The sequence below is a fragment of the Balaenoptera borealis genome (genome assembly GCF_965194805.1).
Source record: "Balaenoptera borealis genome assembly, chromosome: 21".
In the NCBI taxonomy this organism is placed as follows: domain Eukaryota; kingdom Metazoa; phylum Chordata; class Mammalia; order Artiodactyla; family Balaenopteridae; genus Balaenoptera; species Balaenoptera borealis.
In genome coordinates, this window is record NC_138880.1 from 13,105,291 (window position 1) to 13,119,965 (window position 14,675).

The following is a 14,675-nucleotide window of genomic DNA, read 5'->3' on the forward strand; positions in this document are numbered from 1 at the left end:
CTCCAACAGACTCTACAGTGTTCAGAGTAGCTTTCTATACTGGAAGGCAGACAAAAGAAAAACACTTTGGCTGGCTCACTCACCCCTTAATCTACTTCCTAGCCCCAATATTCTTGTCCCCCTAAATGGGGAAAAAGAAAAGGCTGAATCCGGTAGGCTTAATTTCCACCCACTTAAATACCCACCCCCCCAAAACACCCCCACTCTTTTTTCAGAATATGATGTTATTTCAATAGGAGGAAAGCAATAATATTAATGTGTGGTTAAAACAGTATTTCACTATAAATGTGCTTCAATATTCAGGAAAAATAACAAGTTATACCTTTTCCTATTGACAGATAACAGTTGGGAAAAAATAAGGTCTTAGGCACCTGGTATAGATTTCAGAAATAAAAGGCTGGGAATAGCAGCCAAATTTCACTACCACCTGCCCAACGTATATCTCCTTTAATGCCCTTTTAATTTAACATCTTTATTGGAGTATAATTGCTTTACAGTGGTGTGTTAGTAATGCCCTTCTTATAGCTAATTCAATTGCCAAAATAATGTAAAGAATTCCAGTTAATCAAATTTCATTAGGTTATCTAGTACATGACTATATACAAATCTAAATGAAGGACAGAATTTTAAAAGATCAGTTCCTCTTACTTTTTAAGCTATTGAGAAAAGGAGTTTAACTGTTGGAAATCCTATAAAGATTACTTAGAACTGAAATAAAGTCCCTAATTCTCTAATATAACTAGTAGCAACCACCTACCACCATGCTGAATTTATCATCTAGGAACCAAAGTAATTTTTGAGTTAATTATAATTTTCACAAACTTTTATCATGGAACTTTAGACCTGGAAGATATTAAAGGTCAAATTTTCAAGTCTTTGCAATCATTTAGTAGAGTCACAATGTCAAAGAATAGTTATTCTCTGATTACTATTTATTTATCTCATATAACACACAGAGCAATAATATTCAAAGCATTTGATTTTAATAAAATATACCATGTAAAAATAATACTAAACTCATGGTCTTTCTCTGATCATGCAAAAGTGCACTGGGATATGGCCAGGACCATGAGCAACAATTATCCTTGTACCTGAGAGATTCAATGTAACAGGAACAGAGACTGAGGAGTAACAGAATGATAGACAAATTCCAATATCTGGGGAGGTATATATCATAGAATTTGGTTTTATTTTCATTAACCACATAAACTACCATATGCTTACAGCCAATATTAAATATATCCATGAAAGAAAGAGAATTTCCAGACTATATAGTCAATATAAGGTAGAGGTAAAATTTAAGCTGACATTCCCATACAATAAGCTAAATAGATGGACTATATTCCTCTTTTCCCGGTGTTTAAAAATCTCTTTTCTCAGATCGGATTTATGAAAAGCAACGGAAGTACAGCACCAAGATTATCTAAAAAGTAACCTTCTATCAGAATTTATAACAGTTCAAAAAATACAGCATTCTGGTATTAAGATATGCAAATTGAACAATCTGACACTATATGAAAATTCTACATATAATTAACACCTTGGTATTAGTGCCCACTTCTTCCCTGCTTCTCTTAGAATTTGAACAGCTCTCTTCAGAGTTAGGGAAACATCTCTTTTTGTTGGAATCACATGAAGATTGGCATAGCATCCTGTTGTCGCAATCTTTTTCCAGGATATCAATTGCCATGTAGATAAGGTACGTGTCAATGTTTTCAGGAACATACATTCTAATTAGTTTAATTTTATTTATATCTGTAAAGGATGAAAAACAAAGATTTAAAAATAAATTACACAGAACACTGCAGAAAACCTATGAGCTGTAAATAGTGACATGTTTTGTAGAAAGGAAGGAGGAAGGTGGCCAAAGAAAATGTCCCTCTTTCAAATGCCTATCCCCTTACAGAACAGAAATAGAGTAAAACATGTCCCCTCACTCCTGCACCACCTGCACCCCTGCCTCCAAGACCCATAGTCAGGTCAGGCTATCAACTCTGCTTAACTTTTGTTTCAAACCGTCTTTTGAGGGCTGCCCTGAGAATCAAAACCACCATCCAAAGAAATTCCAAATATCAATTATAAGTTAATTTTTTGAAAATAATTTATCCTTAAAATAGAAGCTAATCATACTTGTAAATAAGATGCTAATAAAAAGGATTCTTTCAATGGCTATCGAAGCATAACAAAACACATCAACTATTTAAAATGCCTATTATTTAAATAAGTTTTCTGGGAAAGATAGATTTTATTTTCAGATCTTATTTGCCCTAACTTCCCACACAAGTAAGTCCTGAAAATATCTATTGGAGAGTGAAATAATGAGTACCGCCTGCACTCCTTCAGTGCTTAAAAGAGATCATATTACCCCTACTTTTGTGGCAGGTCCCTTGGAAGCCACCCTTAATTTTCTAGTTACATGCACATAAAGAATGAAAGAACAAAATTATTAAAAATACTTGCCAGGTACCTCATTAAATACTCTGCCTCATTTATTATTAAGCATAGTTAGACTCTCAACTCCATAAAGGAAGCTTAAAGTCAGGTAAACATGGAAAAAACTAAAAGAATAAAAAGGTACAGAATTCCTTAAAATATTGTTACAAGGACAAAACCTACTTAGCAAATAAGATAGCACGAAAATAATAGATATAATTTCTCAATTCACAAATACTCTATTTTTAAGATTAAGATTATGCCATAATAAACTATAGAAAATTCTCAATCCAAGATTGTGCAAAATTTAAATGCCAACAAACTTGTTCATTAAAACACCAAATTATGTGATATGGCTACAGTTAAGTAAAAGATGAAATACCATATCTGAATCATTAGTGTGGCATGGATATCTTCATTTCTTATTATAATTTATAACTCAACAATGTTTCCTCCAGTAAGACAACAAATAGTATTTTATCAAGGAAAAATAAGAATTCAAAAATAAAATTTCACATCAATAAATGATATATTACAGACTATAACCATACAATCAAAAGAAATAAAGTTTAGAGCTCATGATATTTATCTTTCTCAATTTTGGCTTTGGAAGAAAATTACAATAATATATTTTTTCGTATTATTTGTACAACCTATATACAGTGTATTGACAGAAAGATGAAGTAAGTGTTTAAGAAGTATAACTTAAATTCCATTGTTCTTTGGAATTTCAATTTAATATTTAACTGAATGAAAATTTATTTGCTATACTCAGTGTATAATAGTAAAGACAACAGGAAAAAGGGAAAAAAAGTGCACAAACTCTTTCAGAGAATACTGCATACTACCAAACAGCTCGTCAAAGATATATCTTTCTCTGGGGCTTCCCTGCTGGCGCAGTGGTTGAGAATCTGCCTGCCAATGCAGGGGACACGGGCTTGAGCCCTAGTCTGGGAAGATCCCACGCGGAGCAACTGGACCTGTGAGCCACAACTACTGAGCCTGCGCGTCTGGAGCCTGTGCTCCGCAACAAGAGAGGCCGTGATAGGGCTTCCCTGGTGGCGCAGTGGTTGAGAATCTGCCTGCCGGTGCAGGGGACACAGGTTCGAGCCCTGGTCTGGGAAGATCCCACATGCCGCGGAGCAACTAGGCCCGTGAGCCACAATTACTGAGCCTGCGCGTCTGGAGCCTGTGCTCCGCAACAAGAGAGGCCGCGATAATGAGAGGCCCGCGCACGGCGATGAAGAGTGGCCCCCGCTTGCCGCAACTAGAGAAAGCCCTCGCACAGAAACGAAGACCCAACACAGCCATAAATAAATAAGTAAATAAATAAATAAACCCAAAGTTTAAAAAAAAAAAAAAAAAGGGGGGAGGCCGTGATAGTGAGAGGCCCGCGCACCGCGATGAAGAGTGGCCCCCGCTTGCCACAACTAGAGAAAGCCCTCGCACAGAAACGAAGACCCAACACTGCCAAAAATAAAATAAATAAATACATAAATAAAAAAGATATATCTTTCTCTAAATCCTGAGAGATAATACATACATAAAGGAAAAAATAATTCTAGGGTATTAAAATTAAGAAGGCATCTGAGTCTCTGACTTCCTCTAAAATACTATTTCATTCTGCATTGGAGAAAGAGAGGTTTTATACAATCCCAATTCTAACCCTGCAATTAATTACTGTGGTCCTTCCTCTTCCTTAATTTCTAGTAAAATGGCTGCTGAAGTTAGAAAGACTGGAGAGTGACCAGGAGAGCTGGCTAGCTTCCTCACAAGATGACTCACAGCTAAGTGACCTTGGATATTTTATCCCAGTACAGGATTTGGCCCTCACGTTTTCAGATTTACAAACCTACTTTAACCTTAATAGAGCCACATTAACCAAGCTCACAAAATGCCAATTCATTAATTTCCAGTTATGAATTCACAACTATCATATAGATAAGTACCCAGATTAGCAAGACTAGAGCATATTTTCCCTATAGACAGACCTACATGGGAAATCAAATCATAACCAGAAAGCTGTGATACAGAAGCAGAATTAGTTGTTAAGGTATCTCCCTCAAATAAGATCTTGACATAAGCTATCAACAGGCCCTGAAAACACTTGGAAGTCTCATTGACCAGGATTAGAAATTGCATATTTCTTTCCTTTAAATAGTTGGCAGTACAACTTTAACATGGTATAGTAAAAAGAGAAACTTCGGTTTCCTGGAACTAACTTAGAGGACCACTGCCCAAACTTGCCTCCGTCTCTCTCCTTGCCTCCAAGGTTGAGCAATGGAAGGAGAGATGGAGGCATCCTTCAGTCAAGTCTTGCTCAAGCCTAGAATTAATGCTGCCTTTGAAGGTGACTTAAGTACCTTTGTTCTGATCAGTTAAGTATAGTATTAATTGTGATCTGTTTTCCCTTATTTCTAAATTTGGGGGGAGAACTGTATACTTGTTCCTGAGTGGGAAAGAATTTGAGGTAATAAAAAGTTTAACTATTTGCACTGCAGCTTTGGAGATAAGGCTTTTTGTATGTCCACTGCTCTGTCCTAACAGTCCAGAAAAATTTATCAGATTTATTGAATTACAACACACCTAGTTTACATCTGTACATTTAGGGTGTGAAAATCCTTCAAATCCACCTCATCTTTACTTCTGTAAAAAAGGGATCATAATTTTAAAATAGGCATATTTTAAAATTTTCTGCAAGGTAAACAAAGGGGCTTGATCTCCATGAGCACAGTTGAGGTTCTGTAGCAAAGTGACAGGAGGAAACCCTTCTACAAGGGGCCCAAGAGAACTCAGTCCATCCCTTCAACGCCACAGTGCCTGACACTATTGACTGTATTGATGAGAAAGGCTACTTAGGTGAAACCAGTGACAGGGAATCAGAAAGATACAGAAAAAAGCTAAGAGTCAGTGAGCTATGGGGAAAGAATCCGTGTTTTTTTCAAGTGATGAAGTAGAAATTAGAAAAGGATGAAAGAGCACTGTTTGGGGGATGGGTGTGGAAGTTGTAACCTGAAGCTGAAAAAAAAAAGCAAGAATTTCTCAGACTCAGACTTTTCTCTGAGTGATAATGGGAAGAAAGATTGTTTTTTTAAAACAATAAAAAGCATTACAAAAGTAAAGTTTTCATAGTAGCATAAAGGGTTAATGCGATCAGAGTGAAAAATATTAGTGGATTGCTTGTTTACTTCATCTGGGTTCAATGACTCAAGTCATTAAGGCTGCAGACGAGGGTCATGGTTATCACCTGAGTTGATGGGAGGGTTTCGGATAACATCAGCAATAATCTTCTGAATCTCTGGAGTCAGACCTGCTCGCTCCATATCGAGTGGGTAGCCAGCTTGCACCGCTTGGGACAAGTGCATGCCAACTGCTGAGAGAGGCAGAATCCTGTTCTCAGCTACACTCTTCTAGAGAAATAGCAGCAAAACAACCAGTGAGTTTTTTGAAGTTTCCACTGTACTGTATAGAAATACAAGGTCCAAAACCTTCAGGTAGTAAATGTTCACTGAGAATAAACAGTGGACTAAACCTTCATTTAAATTTCTCATTTTAACTAATTCTTTAAAATGACTCACATGCTAGAACTCCACAGGTGCTACTTTTTATACTTATTATATTGAATAAAGCAAAATCACCCAGGTTTAGCTAAGAAATCAATCCTCATCCCTCTGTAATTATTCACCTTAAAAACCTATTAGTGACAGAGAGTAGTCATTCTACGTAAGTCTAATAGCTGCCACAACCTTTTAAAAATACAGTAAACTGTGACCCAATAATGTATATACTTGAAATAACACACGGTACTTCAGTTACATGAATTTCCAGGAAGACAAATCGTAAAATGCTTAGCAATAACATAAGGCTCCAAATGTACTCTAGAAAAGGTTCTCAAGAAGAGTTTAAAAAGTGCTTTAAATTGGCTCTATTCATAAAATAATAATAACAATTTACAAGTGGCTGTCATCATTTGCCTAGCATTGAATTTAACATGAATTGTGCTAAATTAAGGACACTGTTACATATTTATGTAGCTTTTAAACAAATGTAGCTCCAAATCCATTTAAGATGTCTGTTAGATAAAACATTCTTTTAAACATTCAGAAAGTTTAGTCACTCAGCTCTAAATTATTTCATGAAACTCTTTTTTAGCACACCTTGAAAGTCTGAATTTGGACTGTATTTGTATGAATGCTGATATTTTCACAAGATAGAGCATTTAAAGCAATACTTTCATCCTTCAAAGGAAGGTTTTAAGTTACTTTCACTAAATGTCTACACTTTTTCTACTAGAAGATGTGTACCATGTGTGCATAATATCAGGGTTATTTGATACCAGGCATCGTATTACCTAAAACTAATTGTATTATTCCTCCTGATTAATTAGTCCTTAGGCATGTTTAATTTTGCAGTTAACTGGCAAGACCCCCTCAGACTCCTGGGAAGTACAGATTATTACACCACAATATTTCACAATAATATACAACCAAACAATAGCAAAAGACACGAAGATATACCACTCTTCACATTTTTATCCATGAATATGTAATATAATACATGAAACTTCATATCCTGGCTAAGTATGAGAATACAATTTATTTTAAAAATTTGGAGGCTATTCCGTATTTTCTTAGTAATTATATAGTTATACCATACATATTTGGTCAAATTGTGTACATACAAGCATGTTTAACATGTACATGTAAGTTACTGTTTAAATAAGAGACTGAACTTAAAATTCCTATTTATCATGTAATATGTTTCAAAAATAGTTCAATGGAATTATTTGGTTCTTTGTGTAATGGCTTTTGTACTTTTAATTAAGGAGTTTGGCTATGTAAGTAGAACATATATTAAGTGACTAAGATAAGCTATGGACTGTTTATTCTTATTTATATTGGATATTAACCAGAATAGAGAGTGTGTACCATAGCCTAGTGGATGGAGACACAGAGAACAGGAAAAGCAGGCCCTGGACCATACAGCCTAATCTAAACCAATTTAACATCAGAGGACAGGAATGCAAATTAGTGAAACTTAGCTGGAAGCCTCATTCTGTCCTTATTCCACTAAGATATCCTCTTCATTTTGTATATTTAAAAAATCTCAACAGCCTTAAGGACTTATGCCAAAACAATGAAGAAACATTAAGTATGGCCATTTTTCACAGTAATCAGATTTTTTTTAAAGAGCATCAAGCAGACATGGTTAAAAAAAAACAGAACATTACACTAGAGAAGATAGAGTGAAAAGCAAGTTTGTTATTTTTTTTAACTTATTTCTAGCTTCTTCGACATCCTTCAGAGATATTCTATGCACTTTTGTATACATACCCAAGGATATGTGAATATATAAGCATGCAAATATATATACATACATATTTATGTATGTTTTCCACAGTGCTATGCATCTTCCTTTTTTTACTTAACAATGTATCTTGGAGATTACCTCTTATCAGTACATACAGTAATAGTTTTTTAACTATTAATCCCATTAAAAAAAATGGAGTCTTAAAATATGGCTGCTCCAATATCCCTAAGCTATAAATGTGTTTATCAGTACCTCTGATACAACCTCTATAGGATAATCATGGTCAAACTATACTTGCTGTTTTTACTTAATTAACAGAAAAGGGCTTAGCAGAAAAAGCAAATGACATTCTGTTCTAAAATTAATTATAAAATGAAACAACATAAAATACTGTAGAATTAGAAGAAATTTATCCCAAGTCTCAACTTTGATATTGAAAAGCTGATAAAACACGTTTAGATAAATTTAAAAATTCCCTCTAACTTGAAAGTAACACTTACCAAACACATTTTCTTTTCTTGGAATAAAGAATATGTGATGGCTGCAGACTGTGAAAGTGAGCTTGCTTTATTTTTCACCACCAGACTTTTCTTCTGTTCTTCTTGTGGTTTTGTACTTGAAAAGAGGTCTGTCTACAAAATTTTAAATGTAGCACAAATGATCAAAAATAATATCAATATAATGACTGATAGAATATCAACATGATCATTAGCTATTAGGGAAAAAAATAACACAAATAAAACCTCTAAGGAACAGCCCCAAATTCCCTTTTTATGAGGAGCTCAAAAAGTTTTTTTTATTTTTTACATATTGATTTTAAAAGGTAAAATAAGGCTAGAGGGAATAAGTTTTGAATAAAATATTTGTAATTACAAACATGGTTGTAAAACTAGAAATTCCTAGTCTTCCCTTTAAGCCAATAAGAGGGACTAAAAATGAACTATAATGTGGACCACTCTGCCTCTAAATTAGTCCCCTAATCCCCTGGAAGTGAATAGTAAATAATTGAATGAAGCTTTAATTTCTATCTACATTTGAAAGTAAAATAATTTCTTTGCCTAAAATACAGTACTTATTCAGATTTAAAAACAAAACCTCTCAACAAAATAAACAGACATAAGCAGGTTTGACAACTATTACTTCAGAATCATCTTAAAAATGAGGTAACTAGTGATTATCAGTGGGGAGAGAGGTGGAGGAAGGGGCAAGATAGGGGAAGGGAGTTAAGAGGTACAAACTACTGGGTATAAAACAAATAAGTTACAAGGATGTAATGTACAGCACAGGGCATATAGCCAATATTTTATAATAACTTTAAATAGAGTATAATATATAAAAATACTGAATCACTATGTTGTACATCTGAAACTAATATAATATTGTAAGTCAACTATACTTCAATTAAAAAAAATAGGTAACTAACATGTTTTTATAACTGATTTACTATAGAAACTATCTGATTCATTTTCTAAGTGTCCAGCATGGAAATGAAAAGTGCTGCTTTTGAAGGGTGTTTTGTAATCGTCAAAAAAAGTTTATTCTCTCAGAGGTCCTGCAAACCATAGTGTTTTACCTGAAGACTATTTATTTGACAGAAATGTTTGATGACTTCCAACACAGGGGCCAACATTGTAGCTTTGCCTTCAGAAACACCATCGATCCTTTTCACATTTTCAACTGTAGTAGGTCTGTCGTTTAAAAAAATTAAAAAGTCAAGAAACCACTGAAACGTTACCACTCCAGCAACACAGCTGATAGATATTTAGCTTCAATACTGACACTCAATAAACATGGATTTTTTTCCAGCAACCAAAAACAATGTATAAAACAAGTAATTGTGTTTTATGATTCTTAGAGGACAACTAAGAGGCTAAGAAACTCAGAAGAAAATCTCATTCATTATTTACAAAGTTTTTACCTGTAACAATAAACTTGCTAACTAACTACTTCAGGCTTTTAATATTTCTTATTGTGTCCAATATGAAGAGAATGTCTGATGTCTGCTTTCTAAAAATCTGCCAATTTAATGATTACTCCTTTTCCTTTAAATATCTTCACTGAATATTAAAATGTGGTCTTTGAATATTTATTTTAATGAAATAATTATTATAAGATATATGCACTATGTAACATTATTAGAAAATTCTTCTCTAAAGTAACATCTCTTGAATGAAATTTAGCAACAGAAACAATTTTTGAAAAGGAAGTATACAAGATGAGTACAATTACCAAGCAACAATTCTTTGGAAATAATTTCTTCTAAATATTTATTGACCACCTAGTGATTATTAGGCGTTGGGCTAGGTGCTTTGGAAAACACAAAAAGATGAGGAATATAACATCTTCATCACAGAGTTTAAAATCTAGAAGACACATATACATGAATACCAGTAATAACAAAAAAATAAATAAAGCATTATGTAATAAGTGCCATAGAACCATCTTTTAAATTTACATTTAAAAGTCCTTTATGATTCCACAGAGGAATCACTTTGCTGATAAGAACATGGAAGGCTTCATGGAGCAAATAACAATAAAGCCAGATCTTAAAGGATTTCCTAATAGGTGTTTTGGGAAATCAAGGAAACTACAAGTCAGAAGCAACATTGTAAATAAGTATATGGAAGTTGAAAAGGAGACTTAAACAAATGGTAAACAATCTAGGCAAGATTAAGCATTAAAATTCTGTGACTCAGATGGAAAAGAAGGTTTAAGTTCATAAATGGAAGGCCTTGAATTGTGAGCTAAATAAGTTAAGACAGTGGGAAACTAGTTAAGCAGAAGTACAACAGGATAAAGATTAATTTGGTATTCATATATCAGATGAAACAGAGAGAGAGAGAGAGGCTGAAGAAAGAGTAACTAGTTAGAGGCTTTTGCAACAGTCCAAGGGTAATGGTCTGAACTACCATGGTGTCACTAAAAAAAGGAAGAAAAGCATAGACAGACACAGAAGGAACACTGAAATGAAAAAGTCTAAAAACTATATAATAAGAGAAAGATGGGGATATATGTTAGAAGAGTAAAAGTAATATCAGAGGTATTAAACAGGCGTGACTAGGAACATGATAGTATGACTAACAAAAATAAGGAATTCAGAAGGAAGAGTTTTGGCATTTGCATGAAATGCATGTAAGGAGGGTTGGTGGGTAGTGAGTTAGATTTTATATACACTGGATCTGATTGCTGAAAACAGTTGGTTTCATGTGGGACTAAAGCTCAGTGAAGAAACAGATCATTGGCAGCAACACGGGAGATTTGGGAGCCACCTCTTGGATGTGACTGCTGGAGCCATAGTCATATTATCGCTAAATGATGTATTTTACAAATCTATTATGTTAGAAGAAAATAAGTTAGAAATATGCAAATAGTTTACCTCATTTTGGCCATATCCACCAGTATCTTATTTGTTGCCAGAATAGCTGGAGGAACATTCATTTTATTGGCATGTTTCTGCCTAGCTTCCACCAATTTGCCGTATAATGTAGTCTGAACGAAAAGCAAAGAAACAACATTTGTTTAAATGTACTTAGAAAAATCCAGCCCTTTATTGTTAGAGCTTCAGATATTACATTTCCCCCTTAGGATGAAAAATGAACTGTATCTTAGACTCTTAGCTAAAGAACAATTTTTAAAATACTGGCAAGAGAATTTTAAGCATGCATAGACTCGTAACTATCGTCTCAAAAACTAACTGCCTTTTTACAAAAGCCATACCTGAGTCTCCTGCTCTTCAGCTGAAATAACAGGTTCTGAGGACTTGTAGTATTTTCCTGGTGATGGCACCATGATGCTAAAACATTTAAAAGAAAAGAAATAATAAAAAGCTTTTCTTTCTCCAAGTTCACTTTTTATTTTGCCCCCAAAATGAGAATACCTTTCCCAATCAATATTAACATTTATTTGTCACAATACCAGTAAGGCAACTGTTACTTAAATGACAGCCTAGATTTTAAACATTTTGTATCAAATACATTCATTATATAGGTAAAGTTAAAACTATGATTTGAGTCAATCACAAAATTGGTGCAATTAAGCACAGCATTTGCCTCCTCCTCATCAATCAAATACTTTGAAAGAAAATACTCCTTATCTATACCAAAGTAAAATTTTTTCTAACCAAGAATGATACAATCTATAACTCTTCTTGTGATAGCACTATTTTTTGGCTGTTGAGGAACATTAGCATGGAATTAATCAAATTATTCACATTTTTCTTCAAAATCAAACTAAAAAAATAAGCCAAAAGGAGTAATTTTGCCTTTGACTCCTCGAAAGAAGAATTTAAAACACCCAATTAGCAATTAACATGGTATGAAAGGGGCAAGGCAGCAAACTAGATAGAAAACCAGGTTCTACAAGGGGCAATTTCACGGATAAATTAATTATAAAGAGGAAAAGTTATAAAAATGAAATTGTATAGAATAGCCTATGTAAAAGGTGTCAAATTTAAATAAATTTCTGCTTTTGGGGGGGAAAGAGAAGAACATGTTTGATGTATAAGAAATGTTTATAAATTTCCCTGTTTCAAGAATTAAAAATTTACAGTGTAAAGTAACACTTCATTTTTACAATTATCAGATTTTATAACTAGAATAAAGAGATTTGAACATGAGGAAAGAAAACTCCAGTTCAAAGAACTAGTCATATCAGGTGACTCAAGACAACTATAAATTTGTTTTAAATAATAAGATATTTACCTTTATCTTAGCATTTATGGAAATCTTTATACTAATGGACTATTTGCAAATTGGTATGTTAAATTATTTCACAAAAAAAATGTTATTATCATATATACTGGCAAAATTCTGTGTAACATATCCCTGAAGCAGAAAAATATGTGGAAAATGTTTGCTAGAAAATGTTTTGCCTATGAATGCTATTACAAGTGCACAGAAGAAAAGTACAAAATATATAATAAGGGACTTCCCTGGTGGTGCAGTGGTTAAGAATTTGCCTGCCAATGCAGGGAACATGGGTTCGAGCCCTGGTCCGGGAAGATCCCACATGCTGCAGAGCAACTAAGCCCCTGCGCCACAACTACTGAGCCTGTGCTCTAGAGCCTGTGAGCCACAACTACTGAGCCCACGTGCCACAACTACTGAAGCCCACTCGCCTAGAGCCCGTGCTCTGCAACAAGAGAATCCACCGCAATGAGAAGCCCATGCACCGCAATGAAGAGTAGCTCCCGCTCACCGCAACTAGAGAAAGCCCGTGCGCAGCAATGAAGACCCAATGCAGCCAAAAATAAATAAACAAAAATAAATAAATTTATTTTAAAAAAAAGGAATCTCAGTAAGTCTGGAATAAATTATGATAGAAAAATCATGAAAATCTTTTAAAAAAACCCAAAATATATAATGAATATCATTGAAGAGATAAGTGGAAATCTTGTAACCGTGAATCAAGAAAAGATTGCTATACATGATTTAAAAAACAGATTGAAAATAGGAGAAAATAAAAATTAATAATAGCTTACTCAGCCATTAAAAACAATGAAATAATGCCATTTGCAGCAACATGGATGGACCTGGAGATTTCCACACTAAGTGAAGTAAGTCAGACAGAGAAAGACCAATATCATTATGATATCGCTTACAAGTGGAATCTAAAAAAAAAAAAAAAGTGATACAAATGAACTTGTTTACAAAACAGAAACAGACTCACAGACTTAGAGAATGAATTTATGGTTACCAGGGGGGAAGGGTTGGGGAGAGGGATAGATTCAGAATTTAGGACTGACATGTACACACTGCTATATTTTAAAAAGATAACCAACAAGGACCTACTATAAAAAAAAAAGTTAGTAATAGGAACACTAAACAAGTAAATAAAAAAGAGAATTATTAACATCAAGGAAAATTAAGAGTGGTGGCCATAATAACACAGATTGCCTTAGTGTTATATAAATATTTGAGTAGATACAATAATGTAAAAACAAATTATTAATTTGACCAAAAACTGAAATATAATTTTGTTCTAAGGAAGGGGGGGGCATTGATGGAGAATAAATGAAGGAAGGGGATATGGGAGACAAGCCCTAATTTACCATTATAGGATGTCAACAGAAAATTTCTAAAACTGGTAAGTCAAAAAAATAGTAATCTAATAAGCATGTCACTTAGAAATACGGAGGCAACCTCATACCTGTCAGAATGGCTATCATCAAAGAGTCTACAAATAACAAATGCTGGAGAGGGTGTGGAGAAAAGGGAACCCTTGTGCACTGTTGGTGGGAATGTAAATTTATGCAACCACCGTGGACAACAGTATGGAGATTCCTCAAAAAACTAAAAATAGAGCTACCATACGATCCAGCAATTCCACTCCTAGGTACATAGCCAGAAAAAACAAAAACACGAATTCAAAAAGATACATGCACCTCAATGTTCACTATTTACAATAGTCAAGATATGGAAGCAACCCAAATGCCCATCAACAGACAAATGGATAAAAAAGATATGGAGAAGATACATACAATGGAATATTACTCAGCCATAAAAAAGAATGAAATTCTGCTATTTACAACAACATGGATGGACCTCGAGAATATTATGCATAGTGAAATAAGTCAGGAAGAGAAAGGCAAATACTGTATGATATCACTTGTATGTGGAATCTAAAAAATAATACAAATGAATGTATATGCAAAACTCACAGGTTTTCCACCAAAGGGAAGAGGGAAGGGGGGGGCGCTAATTAGGGGTATGGGATTGCAAGATACAAACTACTATATATAAAATATATAAGCAACAAGGGTGTATTTTATAGCACAAGGAATTGCAGCCATTATCTTGTAATAACTTTTAACGGAGTATAATCTGTAAGAATACCGAATCACTATGCTGTACACCTGAAACTATATCGTAAATCAACTATACTTCAATTTAAAAAAAAAGGAAATATGAGGTACTGTCAACAATAGCCCTCTT

The 14,675-nt window shown here is 34.1% G+C and overlaps 1 protein-coding gene across 8 annotated transcripts in view; it reads right to left on the reverse strand.

The window, feature by feature from the left end:
* WRN (WRN RecQ like helicase) overlaps positions 1–14,675 on the reverse strand; it is a 125,918-nt gene that overhangs the window by 6,730 nt on the left and 104,513 nt on the right. For 5 of the 8 annotated variants that reach the window (XM_082374930.1, XM_082374927.1, XM_082374925.1 and 2 more), the window contains 7 exons: positions 13,223–13,288; positions 11,461–11,536; positions 11,120–11,232; positions 9,317–9,431; positions 8,244–8,375; positions 5,681–5,843; positions 1,541–1,755 (listed from right to left, as the gene is read on the reverse strand). In XM_082374930.1, the coding sequence (XP_082231056.1) occupies positions 1,541–1,755; positions 5,681–5,843; positions 8,244–8,375; positions 9,317–9,431; positions 11,120–11,232; positions 11,461–11,536; positions 13,223–13,288 (880 nt within the window). The remainder of the gene's footprint in view (positions 1–1,540; positions 1,756–5,680; positions 5,844–8,243; positions 8,376–9,316; positions 9,432–11,119; positions 11,233–11,460; positions 11,537–13,222; positions 13,289–14,675) is intronic. The other 3 variants (XM_082374931.1, XM_082374929.1, XM_082374928.1) reach the window with 1 other exon arrangement.